This window comes from Phoenix dactylifera, chromosome 11 (assembly GCF_051530095.1).
Source record: "Phoenix dactylifera cultivar Ajwa chromosome 11, Ajwa_hap1_PhDact_Kaust_v1.1, whole genome shotgun sequence".
In the NCBI taxonomy this organism is placed as follows: Eukaryota; Viridiplantae; Streptophyta; class Magnoliopsida; order Arecales; family Arecaceae; genus Phoenix; species Phoenix dactylifera.
In genome coordinates, this window is record NC_143200.1 from 695881 (window position 1) to 715086 (window position 19206).

At 40.1% G+C, this 19206-nt stretch overlaps 1 protein-coding gene across 1 annotated transcript; it reads right to left on the reverse strand.

Annotated features, from left to right (window-relative positions):
- Positions 1–1548: 1548 nt before the first annotated feature.
- On the reverse strand, positions 1549–18251 carry LOC103710127 (uncharacterized). Its single transcript, XM_008795744.5, has 10 exons — positions 16629–18251; positions 15207–15689; positions 14806–15107; positions 9239–9967; positions 8870–9148; positions 8518–8679; positions 7465–8400; positions 7177–7392; positions 5215–5475; positions 1549–2300 (listed from the first exon to the last, which is right to left on the reverse strand). The coding sequence occupies exons 1-10, from the start codon at positions 17938–17940 to the stop codon at positions 1968–1970; spliced, it is 5013 nt and encodes a 1670-aa protein (XP_008793966.3). The 5' UTR covers positions 17941–18251; the 3' UTR covers positions 1549–1967.
- Positions 18252–19206: the final 955 nt, after the last annotated feature.

The window sequence follows — 19206 nt, forward strand, 5'->3', positions numbered from 1 at the left end:
ATAAATATCTCTCCGAGACCAGTGATAAATTATATTTATTGGTTGAAAAATCAATACTTGCTCTTATGAAATTTATTTTTATCTAATACTTTAATTTTTAATTTAATAAAATATTAGTTAACTATAAATTATTAATAGAAACTAAATAACTTTACGTGATATAACAACCACTCAAGGATATAGAAAATATATGCATCATTCTTTCACTTAAGATAATTTTAACTTTTCATATGAGGTGAATAAATTTGCTAATTCCATTAATTTAACTAAATGTAAGTATAGGTTTTACAAACTATCGGATGTAAATGTAATAAACGTAAATTTTGGAGAGAATTTTATAATTTACTCTTAACTCTATATCTATCTTTAACTCTATATCTTTAGAAAACTAAACATCTTTCCAAAAATTTTTAAAAAATAAAAATATCTGAAATGTTCATAAAATTTTAAAAAATAAAATTTAATGGTCAATATTTTTTTTAAAATAATTAACGAGTGGATAATATTTTTGAAAGACAAATTTTCCTAATTAATTTTAACATGGCCTCCTAAAATAATTAACAGTTTTCTAAATGAACTTTAATATTTTTATCTTAATGCACATCAGCAATGTAAAGTAACGGCCACCATTTTGGTTTGCTATTTGACGCTATAATGGGATAATATTTAATCAAGGGCTATTACAGGAGGCCTCCAAAACCATTTTAATGGCCATTAACTTTTATTTTTTCAGAAAAATGGCTGCTACATTGTTGTCTTGGTTTATTTAAACCTTGCCATATATCCAATACTTTTTAGCCTACTCTTTTATTATGAATTTTTTGTTCATTAAATATTAAAATCAATTATAACAATGATTCATTCCAGGTAACTTGATTCATCCTAGTACTAGTCGCCTACCAAGGAAGAATTGATTTCAGCCCTTAACTCCTCATTCGGGACATCTCGAGGGTAGTCACTGCACCTACAAGAAATGAACTTAATAGGGTGTGCAAGCGTCGCAAAGAGCCGGCCTTGCTCGAGGATCATAATGCATACACGATGGTTAGCTGCACTACAGGCAAGAATACACACACCTCATACCTCGTGATTGATATTTGTATGGTGGAAAGTGGGAGATCCCTTCGCAAACATACACCAGAGTTTTAGATGTGCAGCAGAATAGAACAGATTCATAGAAGAATGACCTGACCGCTTTACGAGGTGAAACCACTAATGTCAAATTATTAAACATCCACAGTTGGGGACCAAACCTGACCGATGAAGTTGCTGAGAGATGGTGAAGAAAACTGCACAAGACAAGCTAAAACTGCGTTAAGTCATACATATGATGAGCCCTCAAAAGAGAGCAGCAAATGTCTGAAGCTAAAACTAGCTAAAACTGTGTAAGACAAGCTATACTTGTGATAAGCCCTCAAAAAAGAGCAGCGAATGTCAGTTTACAAGCATTGTACTCCTCATTGTTCTCTAATAAATGGCTGCTGAAACCACACCTGACAGTGTTCATCAACTTGCTCGTGACCATCTCAATAAGATGCTGAAGAGACATTTTCAGTAGGAAAAACAACAAAATTAATGTCAACATTTTGAACAGCATAGCCAGGTAGCTTTGAGGGAATTCAAACAACAAATAAGATTCACAAGAGAAGGTAACCAAATTCAACATTTGGTGTTCCCTTCGCTGCAAAGATTTCATTTGCAACTGCTAGCTCCATCGGACTTCCCTTTCATGTTTAATTATTACAAAACTATTGGCTCAGGAGTTTGTATTTTTTTCTTCTCTTATTTATATGACAACACTCTCATATTGGGTAAAGATCCGATTGTTCTACCAGGTCAAATGTTGAAGCGACTTGAAAAGACAGGGAGAGAAAAGCTTATCATATGAATTACTGGCAGTTGGTAAAACGAGGCCAGCCAAAAGATATCGTTGCTTACATAGAATTACAGAGGCTTGGGCTTCTGTTTTAAGTGGGGTTGAACCAAGGACCCACCGCACCATTCATGTGCCCATTGCCATGAATTCCTACTCCATTAGGGATGATAGAAGGTGGGAGACCAACAGCCACGGGTGGACCTGTGGGGTATAACCCATGGACTTGAGGAAGTGCGTGTCCACTCACAAGAGTCCCACTGCCTTTCCTCTGCTGAATTGCATGAATCTGTCTTAGTCCCTCCTCATGAATGCGAGAGAGTGTCTCAAGCTCTTTCATCGACAAGGATTCCAAGCCAGCACCATAAAGCGGAGCATGACGGGCCATTTCTTCTTGGAGTGAAGCTTCGAGGGTATGAATATATTGCTGCACATGCGTAGAAATAAGTATAGCATGTGAATTTAAATGAGAAAAATAGAAAATACAGCTAGGTAAAGAGTTGGTGTGTTTCAAAAAATAATGGCCTATGTTTATATGCTTCCATTTACAACAAGTTGAACCGTCTTATAAGAAATCTAGACGCACTACCATTAGATGCAAATATAGAAATTAGAAAATTTTATGTTATTTAGGAATTAGAGAATTTTATTTTTATTTGGACTATAGGACTAGAATTTTATGAGGACTTCAGTATGTTATTTCTATGCAGACTCTTATTGGGCATTTGGGTCTATATAAATCCATCGCTACATAATTGACAACAAAAGTTTGCATTATTGGGACTTGAGAATATTGAGTTGCCCTCTCCCTCCTCCTTCTCCTCTTTTCTTTCCTCCTCTTCTCCTCCTCTTTTCTTCCCTCCCCTTCTTCTTCCTCATCTTCTTTCTCCTCTCCTTCTGTCCTACGTCAGAAGCAGTGGTAGAATTTCATATCTCAAACTACTAAAAATGGCTGATCAAATAATGAGATGCAGAAGTAATCTCAGTCAGGTCCCTGTCAGTTATGGCAATCAAATTTTCCAGTCCCATTAAAAACTCCATATCTACTTAAATCACCATAACAGATGAGAAGGTGCCCCAATTTGGCATTCCCTTATTGGGTAATGGCCTCCAGAGATCACTTCTCATAGAAGACAAGATTTTGTCCACAAGATAAATGGTTAAAGAAAGCAAAGATGGAACCATTTATCTATCTATCTATCTATTTATTTAGTTATCTATTGCTTCATTATTTAACGAAAGTAATATGACCAGGGATTGACTCAAATCCAAGAAGGAGACAAGGAGAACCACAAACCTACTCTTCTGGAAATATCTGCCATCTGAAAACTGATGAGCATTTTATCCTTATCAATTTGATTCATATAACAATCAGATATTTGATCTTCCTCCATTATATTGTTTAAAAATATGTAGCAGTAAAAATAGTCACTCTTGATGGCGGTAAGTTTTCAATCATGGCTCCTTTTAATTTGCAATCCTACTAAAAATTTTTAATCATTTAAAGCTAAATTTTCTTGTTATAAAGTACCATTACCTAAATATATTAGTGGAAGTATCTCACTGGAAGATTTTATCACATCTTTGTTGAAATTAATTACAAATTATTAAATGTTTTTGGGAATTTTAGTTTTCTACATAACAAGATACTACTAAGTAGTTTAACTGTTTAGCTTGCTTTGCTTAAAATGCATTTCAGTAGCATATGTGTTCGACTTTTAATTTCAAATTGTTGGATATTGTTAACCGCACTATTTTTATATCACATAGAAGAACTCAAAATCTTAGAGGTAAATATGCACTAAAATAATCAAAACTGCACATTTTCTTATTTCAACAAATTTAAGTTTAATTTATTCATAGTAACAAATGCATTTTTGCAAAAATTCAAATTATAGAGTACACTAATGATGCCTTCAAGTGTGATTGGGAGTTAATGCATAAATAAATACCGATAAACTTATGAACAATAGAGCAAAAGAAACATTTGCCAAGCTTGCATTCAAGTTTGACTATGCCATGTGAAATCTGGAACAAGGTTTCATTGCCCGACACAACCGACCTCTAGCAGTCCCCTGCATTGTGACGTGATCTCCTTCCACATATAGCACACCAATAATCCATTCACTCATCATGCTGCCAATGATGGCAGTAAAGGTGCATATCCCTTGCTACTCAGAAAACCACATTCATATCCAACAGGCTTTGCTAAAAAAGCATGCATACCAAACATCCTCCGTCCCTTTCTCCCAATCCTCCAGGTTAAAAGGATTGATGATAATGAACCTTAAGAAGCAAAATATTAACTTTAAACACATGTTCCTTTATTTTTAAAAAACTACACACCAGAACTTCACTAGTTGAATAGACATTTTCAAAATAATTTGTGCATAATTCCCTTTTAGTAGCTAAAATCCTCTTTGTAAGATGCTGCACCTGCTCCAAAATTTTAAATGCGCTCTAAACACCCACTTCGTGATGCTTCTACTAAATTTTAAATTATCTTTATTGACAACATAGAAATACTATAATAGGCAAAAAAATACTAGTTAGTGATCAAAGAACCACTCACTGTCCATCATTTTCTCGAATTCCTACATCGCGCATCTATTAAAAAAACAAATACTAACCATCTCAATAGATGTTATTATTTTATAATATCTGATATAATTACATAAAACACTTCCTAGGCACTTCTGCCCGCTATTTCTTTTGAATGATGGTTGCTTGCTCCTACACACACTTCAAATTGAAGTTTCCAACATTAAACAAACAGTTTTCTAATAACGAAACTGCATACAGGTGCAATGCCTTTTCTTATGTTTCGAGAAAAGTTTGAGAAATAATTAAGAAGTAATGTGTGAGCCTTGTGTCGTTCTAATAGTGGCATCACACAGGCTCTTGTATACAAAGTAACTGAATAGAATGAACATCCCTGAGGAACACAAGAAGTAAACTCAGAAATGGTGAAAGGCAATTTTGAAATGCCATTGCTTAGACTACTACCATACAAGAACATGGAAGGCTAGCTCATCTTAAAAAATATTTGGAATATTATTTTGGTTGGCATGTCCGGTGCCCTGGATGAGCATCTATAACACAGTAAAATTGGAGGATATAAGAAAGGTATTTCCAAAATTTTAAGGTTTCTGACATGTTACTTATATTCTGATGTCCATCTAAAAAACCAAGGAACATGGATAGGGCCCAACAGCTAGAGAATAGGCTAATATCAGTAAAACATTTATGTTCTAGTAAATCATGGGTCCAGGGAAGCCATAAATAAGATGATGTTAACTAACAGTAGATAATTTTTTGAAGCAAAAGGAAGATGAAAAAACCTGGCATGCTTGCAACTTTGCTTCCATCCCATCAATGTACGCTTCACAGCGAGCCACCTGTTCTTCCTTCTCCCGTTTTTCTCCTTCAGTTTGTCCCACTGTTTTTGTCAGTCGTCGAACTTCATCTTCGAGTGATTGCCTGACTTCTTCTCTAGTCACTGTCTCTGTGGCATACCGTTTTAATTCTTCATCAAATCTTTTTCGTGCAGCTTCTGCATTTTTCAACCTTTCAGCCAAAGCATTCTTTTCCTTCATTACTCTCTGCACCAATTGAAGGATCAAATTCATTTACAGTATCAATCCATGAATATGAGTAATCCTTGTGAATACCTTACGCTTACCTATAAAGGCACTAATATAAATATTTCAAGAAGAAGAAAATTGTGCAGATGAATAATGACAGTTTGAAGCAACATTAAAGTAAACAGCATAAAGATTGCAGAATGAATTACAGAAAGAAAAATGAAAGAATTTGAAGTATCAAATTGAAGAGAGAAAAAAAAATATTACTGTCAATAAATATTTGATTTTAAAAATCATATCCTGGAATGCAGTGAGATTCCAACAAAAAATACATCACAATTTTTGAATCTTATATATGGAAAAATAAAAGAAAAATAAAAGACAAATAAGCAGTATACATCTAAAAGTTATCTATATGACATATCTATCAGTCGAATTTTGTGGATCTCCAATTCAAAGCCCCCTGTGATATGATATCTCAATGCTAACAAGTACTATTTAAAGTTTGCAAGTGTTAGGGAGCTCTTCCAGATGTTCTGTGCCATTATGGACGATTGGCTTCTGGCCTACCATCATCAACCATAATGGGTTGCTTTTGCCATACATTGCTTGATGTTGCATTTAGTTGGACAGTATGTTTAAGAACCACCAAAAGATTGTACAAAAAGTTAAAAGTATTAGATGATTTATTAAAATTTTACACTTGGAAGGAGAAATCATATCTGTTCTTAAAGTCCTAAATACCCCTCGCCTTGTTTTCACTTGTTGAATTTATGTATAAAGATAACACTAATGAAATGCAACTCTTGGTAAGGCAAAATAATTAGCTTTACCACATATACCTCAAATACTATTTGAACTTTGAAGCAACTGTACTGATGATGAAGCAAGATAAACTTTCTATATCATTCATTGGTAGGTCCAATTGATGTAGAATGCTGCCACAGTCAAAGCACATTACATTCTAAGCTAAATTCCTCTTCCATCCTATACGTAAAAAACTTGATATGGTAATATGCCCTTAGGAACTACCTTTATGAAGATCCTCATACAATTGACAATCTGTAACTGAACATCGCTCTCGTAGCGATCACCCCTGCTCCTGCCCTATTCTTATTTCTGCTTTATATAACTAAGGATTTATTATGTAAATTAGAATGATCTAATACTCTCAGGAAGATACTTTTAATAGATATAAAGTCGTACAATCCAACTTTATTAATTGATTCAATCTAATTCTTATAGAGCATTGTGAAATGATTTTATTTTTTAAGATCACTAGCCATAACATCTCTGGTTAGATAAAAAGTAATTCTTCAAAGAGGCAAAGCCTGTAACTTCGAAAAAATTATAATAGCTGATACATATCTAGAACAGACTGCCACATAAGGAATGCTACGACAAATCACGAATCTAATAAGCTAAAATGAGACAAGAAAAAAATAATTTTGAGTGCATACCAATTCAGATTTATAATTGAACAGATGAGACAAATGGCAATTGATTTACATATACATACTAGAAAAAAAACATAAGGAATGCTAACAACAGCATGTATATTATCAGCATGCACTCTAAGAAGCATATTACCACTTATTTAAAAGTGCAATAGCGACCACTGTTCACTCAAATGCATAACCACTCAAGTTTCCCTGCAATGCAGATGGCAAAAATTTTGGAAGAGTAAAGGTCGTGCATCCAACAGGATATATAAATTACCTTTAATTCATCACGTTTTCGAGATTTCAACTGTGCGAGTTGTGCCTCTGCTTCATGAAGGCGGTCCTGAAGAACTTTCCGATCAGCCGAAAGTTTTGCGATTTCCTCATCTTTTTCTGATCGAACCCATTCCAACTGATTCTCAACCTCAAGTATCTGCTCAGTGAGTTCTTTTTTTTCGCGAGCAAAATGGTCCATTTCAACCTTTAACTCAGACTGAAATTGAAGAAAGGTGTCAATTATGAAGATCGCAAGTAAACTTAGATAACTCTTATAAGAGAGCCATACCTTAAGACAGTTGTTAGTAGCCTCAGATTCATTTAGCCTTTGGGACAGAACAGCTTTTTCATGTGCAAAATTAGAAAGTTCTGCTTGTCTTTCCTCTCGAAAACGGATATTTTCATCTTCAATATCACAAATTTGGTGCCAAAGATTTGCACGACCAACTTGAGCAACTTCAGCAACCTCCCGCATCATGTTCAGAACTGGTCTAGCAATCCCATCTTCTTCTCGAACAAGAAAAGCCAAAACATCCATATCTATATCAGCTACTTGGCAATTATCTGAAGTATTTGTTGCATGTTCAACAAGCCCCTTCAACATCCTAAATCGGTAATGCTCCTCGGCGTAAATTTTAAACATGATAGCATATAGCATCCTCACGAAGTCCTGGACTCTGGTGTCGCTAGAAAGAGATAATACTTCACCAAGAGAAAGAACTGATGTGAAGTCATCTTCTTGGACAGGCAATGCCTCGAATTTTCCATCCACCAGGACTCGTTTGTTCTGTTGATCATCCACAAGAGGCATAGATTTAACAGTTAACCTTTGAACATGGCGTCTTTCCAATACCATGGCAACTGACTGCAGCCCAATGGCTCCTCGCAGTACAGCTCTCTCAAAGACCTGTGAAACTTCAACAAACAGGCCGGGCATGGTTAACATCTCTATCAAGATGTAAACATCAGACAGATGTTGGCATCCATGCAAAACCAGCTCTTGGCCCATATGCATCCCTTCAGCCGAAAGCCCATTTACACCACATGAAAAAATACCACAAGGTGTTGTCACACAGTTTCCGTCAAGCTCACAATCAGAGTCAATATCTCTTAAAATGGCTTCAGCCACATCTGTACAAGTATGCACTGTTTCTGCTAAAACATCCAACACACAGTGTGGAACTTCTGCACCCAGACTTTTCAACCTTGAACGGATAGCCCTGACCTACAGGGAAGACAATAAAATATAAAAAAGGGATGGAATGTAGTAAATGAAAGTTTAAAGCACCAGCAAAAAAACAAAAATAATCTAAGTCAAATTCCAGAGAACATGCAAACATACCGCTTGAGGAAGATGCTGACATTGAGATGCAGCTTTGAAAACAAAACTCACGGCTGCCACAAGAGGTTCATCATTGGAATCTGACAAGAGTTCAAAAGCTTGAAATAATACACGTTCCCACACCTCACTTCCAAAATCCAACAGACTGAGAGCACCAAAAACCTGAAGAGGAAAAAAAAGAAGTACATATTGAAATAGGCCACCAGAGTTACAGAGATGTGTAAAAAACACATCTAAAATTTTCACAAGCAAAAAGAAATAAATCTGCAATTTAACTGAAATTTTCCAGTCAAATGGATAACAATTATTTGAGAGGGAACATGTCTCTAAAAGAGCTAGATATATATAATACCGGTAAGCGCAATGATGGCTCGGCATCAGGCCTCTGAAGTCGGTCCAGGAGTGCACAAGCTGCAAGTGAATGTTCCGAATGGTCGACCAGTTTTGGCACAAGGGCAATTAGATCTGGTTGAAGATGTTTTGGAGCTTTAGCCAGCACCAGAGCAATCTTGTGGACTGATTGAGGCCTTCTTCTTGGTTCAGGGCACCCTTGAGGCACAAAATTATCGAGGGCCCTTAGTGAATTGACAATTAATTCTAAGAGTTCCTCAGATTGTTCTGGCCATTTTGGCTAAAGACAAGATTTCACTAAATCAGCTATAGAATAAAGAATTGAAACCCAGAAGATACTGAAATACAGAAGCTTAACTAATATTGGTACCTTGTTAGCTCGAATAAAACCATTATCTACATGGAGATCCCCAGCAGACGTCTCTGGAGGAAAAATGGACTGTTCCAGGTTGGTCTTGTCTGGTATCCCATTTGCAATCAGGTCTGAGCTCTGCAGTGCCTGGGTAATTTCAGCCACTCCAGATTCCAATCTCTGATACACATGACATTGTGCATTCTCGGTAACTTCACTGTCACCAGTGGATTCTGGTGGACTGCTAGCTCCATTAGAACCAGGAGAAGGTTTCAAGCTTGTTTCAGAAGAATCGTATCCTGTTCTTCCTTCCGAAGATTGGCAACACTCGACCATTATATCTAGAAGTAAATCAATAATAGCTTGTTGCAAGACCTTAACCCCCATCAATAAATTCACTATGCTCGGAAAACTGGCATCACTTCTTGTGGAATCTTTCTTGCCTCCAGTGCTCCCAGATAGTTTGGCAGGAAGAAACAAGCGCTTTATTTTAGCAGGCTCATCAAGATAAACCCGCAGAGCAGATAGAAATCCAGCAATTGCACCAGCATCCATTAGAAGCTTTTCTCTTAAAGTAACCTGCGGCTGAGAAGGATTATCTCCATATGTCAGATGAAAACCTGCTCGGGAAAGAAGGTTCCGGAACATGTCTTCCTCATCTTCACTACTGACGTCACTCTCTTCAGACTCAATAAGTTCATCCGTGTCTGTTGACAATGCATCCTGATCATCATCTGAAGCCAAAACCTGATAATGGAAAGAAAAAAAAAGAAAAAAAAAATGAGGGCACGTACCTTTCTACCAAAAACAAGCATGAGATTTATCCACATATTCACAGATCCATCCAATATCAAGTCGCACTTTACAAAGATGAATAGATGACATAAGCAACATTAGGTGATCAGCACATCATCGACCATGTGATGACATGCATCAAGATTAAATTATCACTTAGAAATAACTTGCATGGACAATAGAAACACTAGAAGATCTTGCAACTTAGAGAGCTTAAAATTAGAAAAGAGAACATAAGGACAAAACCAACATCATAGGTACATCAAATTACCTACATCAGCAACAGATAAAGCGCATGAAGTAGGATGAGTACATATAAAATCATGCAGTTCAAGCCACACTCAATATATATAACACAAGAAGGCAGAACAAGTTTTGCTCATGCATCCCATGATCACTGGGATAGAGAGACAGTAGCACAGTAGTATAATATCATTTGACAGTGATCAATCTAACTAATGTAGATTCCAGACACCTTTACTGTTTCCATAAATGGTAGCCAGCGAGAAACACTAAAAAATCTATGGCATTACAAGCTTTGTTTAAAATGGTATTTCAAACATAACTCGAATGTTGGGCTTATACATGCCTTTTCCGCTCTGATTTTAGTTTGATTGAGATAATTCCCTTTCATGGCTACAGGTAGCTAGATCAATGGAACATTTCTCATTATTACTCCACAAGACCCGGTGAGAAGGTGACATCATTAGTTAACAAAATCATGATCCGTCTACCAATCTATCTGCCATTCTACCCAAATGGATGATAAACGGTAAAAGTTTGAAATTAATAGTTAATATATGAAAAATGATAGAGACACAATAGCTATAGATGGCCAAAACTTTCACAGACAACTTTATTTGCTATTATGTACGTGCATGAAACTCCAAGTCTACATTCTTTGCATCTACTATAAAGCACATGCAGAACTACCAATTATCAAAATAAGATGCAGTTATTATTTCATTGAATCATTCCATTTAATAAGCCACCCTCCATTTCTTTAATTCCTTACATCACCTAGACCCTTCGATTTAGTTTAAAGTACCCATTCTCAGCACTTAGACATGGATACGAGCAAGGTCTGCTAAACCGCTTGATTTTGAATCAGGAAGTTTTGCCTATACCGAACCGAACCGATGAACCGATGCCAAGTTAGAACAGTTTGCAGGGTTGTTTCAGTTCGACAAACCATATGAGCAGAACCGAACGGCTCGCCAACCCCCCACCCACCCACATGTGCACGGTTCGACAAAAATATTTCTCATGCACCCCTCTAGTTTGATAGACCAAGGGCCTTCAACAGCATTCGAGGCTCTCTCCCTCTCTCCCACCCCCCGCTCAAGCAATGACCTTGTTGACGTCTCCTCCCGCTCAATCGGCCTCCACATCCACCTCCACCACCCAAGAAACCTAGCCTTCGTCTCCTCGTCTTCCTCCGTCAGTGATATCCTTCCTCTTTTGTGTGACAGCAACACCCAGCAAGAACGTCAAACTCTCTCCCTCTCCCCCCTCTTCACATCCTTCTTTCTTTTCTTCTTCTCTCCAACCCCCTAGGGTTAGGGTTTTCCCTCCTCTCCCTCCCCCTCCTCCTCTCGCCCTAAAACGATACCGTACAGAACCGTACCATGCCGAAACAATCGCCAGCTGGTACGACCTCTGGTACCGGTTCGGCGAACCTTGGATATTGGTACGATAACTAGACAGTTTTGTCAAAAAAAATTCTTAGATATTGAAATGATACAATAAGCGCTTTAAGAACCAACATACCATACCGACCTAGTAGGGTACTACTATGGGGGCTTGATATGCCCCTATGCAGATACATGGCACTGTTTCCTACTCTAACTCCAAGTGTTTACCATGTGTGGGCACAAGGGCATACTACAAAGGTTAGGTATTAATAGGGGATTCAATGGTGATGCGTAAAGCACTAGATTCGACACTTAAACACACACCCACACCCGATACATGAATATAAGTCCATGTAGCATAGAATAATGCAACAATATCAGGGAAGTGGCCAGGGTATTGTCACTCAAAAAAGTGGCAAGGGTTTTAGTGCATTATACAGCAACATAGAGGTCAAGATAGCATTAGTAGCTCAAGTGGGATATAATGATTCAACTAATGCTTTGCTTTCTCCATTTAATTGTCGTTTTCCCTATTCCTTGTGGGAGAGACTCCTTCTTTCCCCCATTAACAGCCTCACCTACCAACTGTCAATACTTGCTTAGAACTTTTGAGTATAAGTAAAAAAGTATAAAAGAAACAAGTATTCCATGCACAGTGTGATTTTTGTAGAAGAAACAAAATTTTTGATTACCAATATTTAGTTAATGGAAAAAAAGGCTAGAAGCCCAGGACTGTAGAGAAATAAGACTTGTAGAGTAAGTTCCATCTTTGCCTCATCTTTTCTATTCCCCCCTCTTTTAAATTTTCAATGGTGTGGCTAAATTTGAAATACGCAAAAGAAATGGTGGTTATTTTGTTATAGCTAATCGAAGAAAAAGATTTAGGAAACTTTGGTTGATTGCAGCACTTAGAAAACAAGCAGATACATGGAATAAACTATGTGGATGGAAGGAAAGGAATGCATATAGATAATAAAAAGCGATACAGTGCAAAGCTTCAACAAATTAGGTCCCAAAGAAGGGAAAAACATATATTCAAAAGTTGAACAAATATGAAAGTGGTAGTCTAGTTAATGAGGTCAACCTTTTGGAAAGAGTTGAAGGATGGTCTCTTCGTAAGAACCAAAAATAAGTAAAAGTTTAGTTTCCGAACCATGTATTGCTTATGTACACCATACCCGAATATTAAGTCAGTAATTAACAAATAAGCAAAAAGATAAAACAGAGAGTTAAATGGAGAAGAAAGTAAAAAGGAGGGAAAAATTCAAGAATAGAGATGTGTACCTTAAACAGCAAGCCTTATACCATTTAATCAGAGTTAGTTATCATCATCATAATCCAATTACAAGACTTTTCAGCTGTAGAGCATGATTCTAGTTAAAAAGGGCCCACAGAAGGGAGTGATTTTACAGCCAGCTCTCCATCTAATTAAGCTTGGTAGGGATGAAAATGCGTAGAAATTGGATAGTGAATAATAGGTGTTAAGTCACACTGAAATAGAACTCGTGAGAATTTCCTCTCGACCAGAGTGAGAAAGGAATATGAAAGCAAAAAAAAAAGGAAAGAAGTAGGAAAAACATAATTGTGTTTGTGCCTTCCCAAGATTAAAATGAAGATCTGTGCCAGAAAGTATAAACACTTAGTATTCTTTCATCATCAAGAAGTCCCTATTAACAGATATATACATCACGCAAAACCTAAATAACAGGAAAAAATATTTCCTTGGATCACTAAGCACATTTAGTGAGAAGATTTATCTCTGTCAACAAGAAGCTACTTATTTCCCAAGTTGATAGACTACAACTCGAACTTTTCCACGAGTATCTAACTTCTCCATCAAGGGGGCATTAAGGAATCAGTAAGCCATGAATGTGGTGGCTGTATGCTTATGAAATTGAGAAAAACAAAATATCCTTAATGTAAATGCCATTGAAGGAGATTAAAGCGGTGGCAGCTATTGAAGATGAAGACCTATCTAAGTTGTCATAATTTAAATGCATATAATTCACTCTATTCAGAGCCAGCACGTACTTTATATCAACAAAGAAAGAAAACTTTGATGAACTTACTAACCATATAATTAAAACATGAAACATTCAATAGCATAGGTCATAGCACCTATATCCGTAGTACCGGAACAGGCAATTATACTGGTAGGCCGGTGGTATGGTCAATACCGTGTTGTACCGTTCTGGTACGTACTAACAGAAAACCGGTGAGAGAGGGGGAGAGGGGGATGGAGGAAAGGAAGGAGAAAGAGGGAGAGGACGATGGAGAGAAAGATAGGCCAAAGGAAGGGGAAAGCCCTCTCTCCCCTCCTCGCTTAAAAGAAAAATTTTGAAATAGGGGCTATGCCCCTGTTCTGAAACACAGAGGAGAGAGGTCTTTGAAAGCCTTCCCCCTCCCCCCCTCAGCCTATCTCTCTCTCTCTCTCTCTCCCTCTCTCTCTACCGCCCTCTCCCTCTCCCCTTCCTCCCTCTCCCTCTCTCTTTCTCTCTTTTCATCTCTTTCCTTCTCCTTCTCCCTCTCCCCCTCCCTCTGCCCGCCCTCTCCTTCTCTCTCATCCTTCCTCGCTCTCCCTTCCCTCCCTCCCTCCCTTTTGCTTTCTCCCTCTCCCCCACCATCACCGGTTTCTCGGACCACACGCGGGGGGGGTGGGGGGGGGTGCGAACCGTGCCGGTCTACCTCTAGTACGGCCCGAACTGGATGGTTCAGGACGTTACCACCGACTTTGCATAGCATAAAGAAAAACAAAATAACCAACTTGAGTACTTAACGTGTGAGTTCTAGTAGCGCAAGACGAAAGAGTGTCCTAGCATATGCTTAATTTCAGCAACTTTCAGCTGCAAAAACTGCTTAAATCTTCACGTAACAAGTAGATGTTGATCTACCAGATAACCTATAGTTGCTGGAGAACAGCGACCACCTTTTCATCATTTACATCTAATCCTATGGTTGAGTTGCATGCAAATAGCTGCAAGTGAGCTTACGCACATGAGCATAGTCTTAACAGCCAAGAAACATGTTGCTAGAAAGCACATTGCCAGATAAAACTTATTGTTCGACAGCCCAGCCTGAAAACTAGACAAATCATGAACTGGCTCCATCTATCACAATGGTTAGATAATTAGATTATATTCCTGCAATCAATCTCACCTCTAGATCAGAAAACTCAAACCAAGGGCAGCAATCTAAGATCTCGCAAACGAATACCACTGTGTCACGAACAAGAAATCCTGCATCAGATTCCAGCATATCTGAGACCTTCATAAATTGGAGAACCGAATTGTTCCACATTTTTGTGCAGATAGAAGACTCCTTCCACACAGTTTTTGCTGGATTCTTCTGGTTCACCACAGCCATTCTGTACCGGACCCAAAAATTCTTGTCAGGATCACTCCCAGATGACTGGTCACTCTCCAAGTATATACATATGGTGTCAAATGACTCATAGACACCTGCATTATCGTGAATAAAAGAATTGAACAAATGGGACCTGAGCAAAGTAACATATCATGAAAGGTAGTAAATCAAATAACCCCTAGACATCCATTTACCTATTCGCAGCTCACAACCACCAGCTTGAAAGAATTTGCTAAAGATTTTCCGTGTCTCCATAATCTCCTTGAAGGAAAAGAAATTCTCCACCCTCCATGTGAAAGACCCTCTCTTCCAAATAGCATCAATCTGAGAACCAGAACCCATGCCACACAATTCAGACTCTGTCGAGTCACTAAATTCTTGCATTATAGAGGTCTCCTTCAAAATGAGAACTTCTGCGGAGAACACAACAGTGTCTTGGACAAGAAACCCAGCATCCTGATCAAAAAGACTCGTCAAGGTCACAAACTCACGCCAGCCCCAATCCTTTGCAGCCTTGGAGTAACGATTTTGTGACTCCTTGGTGACAGACTTCTCCTCAATTTTCTGATTTACAACTGACAGCCGGTGACTCACAAAACAGCTCCAGTCACTGGCTGTGTTGCGGGAATCTGTGACTTCCAAAAACACTGATAGGTGGCATGGTGGTTGGGACTGCCCTGGTGTCCATTAAAAGGATAAATGAAAGGAAGGACAATCCAATCAGTTTATGAGTTTTTGTATTACAAATTAATCAAAACATATAAGCCATTGAATCCAAGTGTCACACTAATAATTGGTAGAACTGGTCCTAAAGAAACATTAGTACCATATCAGGTATATGAAGTGCCAGAGCTAGGGGAACCATGTAAACTATACCTGACAACTAGTGGGTTTTAGCATTCAATAAAATAATGTCGGGCAAAGATCATGGCAACTTAGACATGTGAAGCACCAAAGACAAGTAAAATATACCTTTGGAACTAAAGAGTTTAAGCATTCAAACAAAAGAGTTCAGGAAAGCCAATCCAATCAGTAATATAAACCTTCCTGTATCACAAATTAATCAGATCATACCACCCACCAAATACATGCAAATCCCAGCATAAATCCAAGATAAACATGAATTCCAGATTGGGTAATATAAATTACCAAAGCCAAGTTATATTATGTAAACTATACCTTCACAACTAGAGGGTTTTAGCATTCAATAAAAGAATGTTAAAAGACAGGCATCACTGCCAATGTTGGGCACATACAAACTACCTAAGCCATGAGTCTTATCTAAACTATACCTTTACGGCTATGGGTTTAAGCATTAGATAGAAGAGCAGACAAGGGCCAAACCGGTTAGTGTGTATATTATATGTTTTTTTTTTAATCACAAACAAACAATCAACCCATATGAGCCATTATTAAAGCTAAGTATTGCTGCTGCCAGATTGGGCATCTTAACAACTCATGCGAAGAATATAAATGAGTAGCTTTAGCATTCAATGGAAGAGCATCCGACAAATGGAATTCCTAACTCTATCTAGAAGAATCCCACGGCATTTCAAAGGCAATAGGAGTTGAAAAATGATAGGCGGTGATAATGATGATGATGGTCATGTGCTCACCCCTGGGATAGACGATGAGGCGGCAGTCCCGATTGCCAATCTGGAACCTGCGGCTCTTGACACAGAGCCCTGTAATCTTCCTCTTCTTGAGGAGGTCCTTGAGCCTGGTGAAGTTCTCAATCCTCCAGGTGAACTTGCCAAAGTGCCCGTCTGACTTCCTCGCAGTAGCCCTCCCCCCGAGCAGCAGCCCAGGGTTCTTAGTGAAGCTGTTGGACTCCTTGATCACATGGAACGAGGTGCTGAACACGGCAGTGTCATCGACGAGGAACCCCGCATCCGGCCCGATGAAGTCGGCCATGCGCATGTAGTCATTCCAGCCGAGGCTGGTGTTGTCTCCCCCCTTGTTATCGGCAGCAAACCGGCCATAGGAGTCGCGGTGCATATGGTTCATTCCGGGGCGCTGGCTGAGCACCGACATGCGGAAGAGGCACCAGCAGCTGCGCTCCGGGACGAGCTGCACCTTGTCGGTATCCTTGCTCTCGAGGCACATGGATAGGTGCTCGACGCCGCTGACCGAGCTCTGGTAGACGCTGATCCTGAGATTGCACTCGCCGGCAGGGAAGACGGGGCTCATGATCTTCTGGGTCTTGATCATCTCGCGGAAGAGGCTGAAATTGTGGACCTTCCAGGTGAACTTGCCGCTGAGGACGTCCGCGGCGGCAGGGGGAGGCTGGAGCTCGTGGTCGCGGGAGAAGGAGACGGACTCGTGGAGGATGAGGATGTCAGCGGTGATGAGGACGGCGTCGTTGGGGGGGTGGAGGAAGCCGGCCTTGGGGTCGAGGATGGCGGCGGCGGGGGTGAAGTCGCACCAGCCGTGGGATTTCTTCTTGGATGAGAAGCGGTGCCAGGAGTCGCGGGCGATGGACTTGGAGTCATCGGAGGGGTGGACGACGGCGAGTCGGTAGCTGGAGAAGCAGTCCCACTTGGAGGACGACGACCCACGGGGGTCGACGATCTGGAGGTAGATCGAAAAGTAGCCAGGGAGGGCCTGGGAGTCGCCCTTAGGGTAGATGAGGAGGCGGCAGTCGTAGCCGCCGACCTCGAAGTAGCGGGACCAGAGGGCGCGAGCCTTGCTGCGGGGGAACTGTGGTACCGTCCACCGGCACACGGCAGAGTGCTCGCCCCGCCGCTCCACGACGACCGACTCCGCGCCTCCGGGGCCGCCCGGGGTAGGAGGAGCGTCATCTCCCGAGGTGACGGCGGTCGCGGCCTGCCGGAGCTCCGGGACGGACGAGGAGGGCGCGGCGGCGGCGGAAGAGGAGGAGGAGGAGGAGGAGGCCGTCTCGGTGGAGGGGGTCTGCTGGGGCTTCATCCGATTGGTTGGATTGTCTTCTCTCCTTCTCCTTAATATTAGAAAGAAATAAAAAATAAATCCAGACCTTTCCCTTCTCTTGTGACCCTTCCCTTTTTTTACCACACTCACCCCTATCTTCTTGTTGATGTCTTTATGTACGCTTTAATCTATGAATCCCTCTACATAGAGAAAGAAGAGAGAAGAAGGGAGAGAAGAGGGGTGTGTGGTGAGCGAAGGTATTTGTAAAGGAGGGGACAGGGGGATATGATGATGGTACACACCAAAACTCTGATCTCCCTCTCTAATCTCCGTTGATATACTCTCCTGTCGCGCTCTTACCGTAGGTTTGGCAATAAATACAACAAGGAATTTGATTAAGACTTGAGAGAGGGCCTTTTTCTTTATTTTGGCTTCTCTTTTATTTTTCTTATTTCTTATTCTTTGCTCGGCCTTCGTTGTCACTTGGGAGCTATGCAATGTGGGTTCATGGAACCGAATAAGAGCGCCTGCGGACTTTTCTTCCATTTTTTACGTTATTATTATTTGCTCTTTAAGCTTCAAATAAATGGGAGAATGAAACTAGGGGTGGGTATTGTTGATGTTCCATACGGATGTTCGCATATTTTATTTTGCGCGATATCGTAAACATCATCCGTCGGATTCCCTCACAGCGGATCTTTAATATCTCGCATATAAATGTCATGCGGATGCAATGAATAGAAGGAGAGGTGTGCGGCAGACATCCGCATATACAATTCCGTGCGACGTCTCGGTGTCCGTTGGTTTTCCTGTGATTGAGGGTTCTTGGAACGTGGACGGCGGATCTTTGGGATGTCGCGTGAAGCGTTATATGCGGTCGTGTCCTATGAGGGGATTACTCGGTTGGGTCAGCAAAGGGGGTTTTATTCTCTTCTCTCTCTCTCCGGAGTTTCGGCGAGAAGCGGCACGAGAAGAAGGCCGTATCGGGACAGGTCCGCACACCTGGCGGCACGCGGCTGCTTTCCATTGGCTGGGCTCCGTGGATTGCTCTCCGGGACCAGTTCCGGTATCCCGCAAGGCTCGCCGGACGCCGACGGGATCTCGAGATATCAACCGTTGGATCGTGGGTTCAGCGGTCAAGATCAAAAAGTAATGACAAGAAGGCGGCCAGATGTTTGGGGACGCCTGGCGCGCTTGCGGTGGGGCTTTCGGGATCCCGTACGTCTGTATATTCTTGTTTATGCGGGATTTCGATCTCCGTTCTCGTCGACCGTCTAAATAGATCGTGACCGCCGATTCAATGCG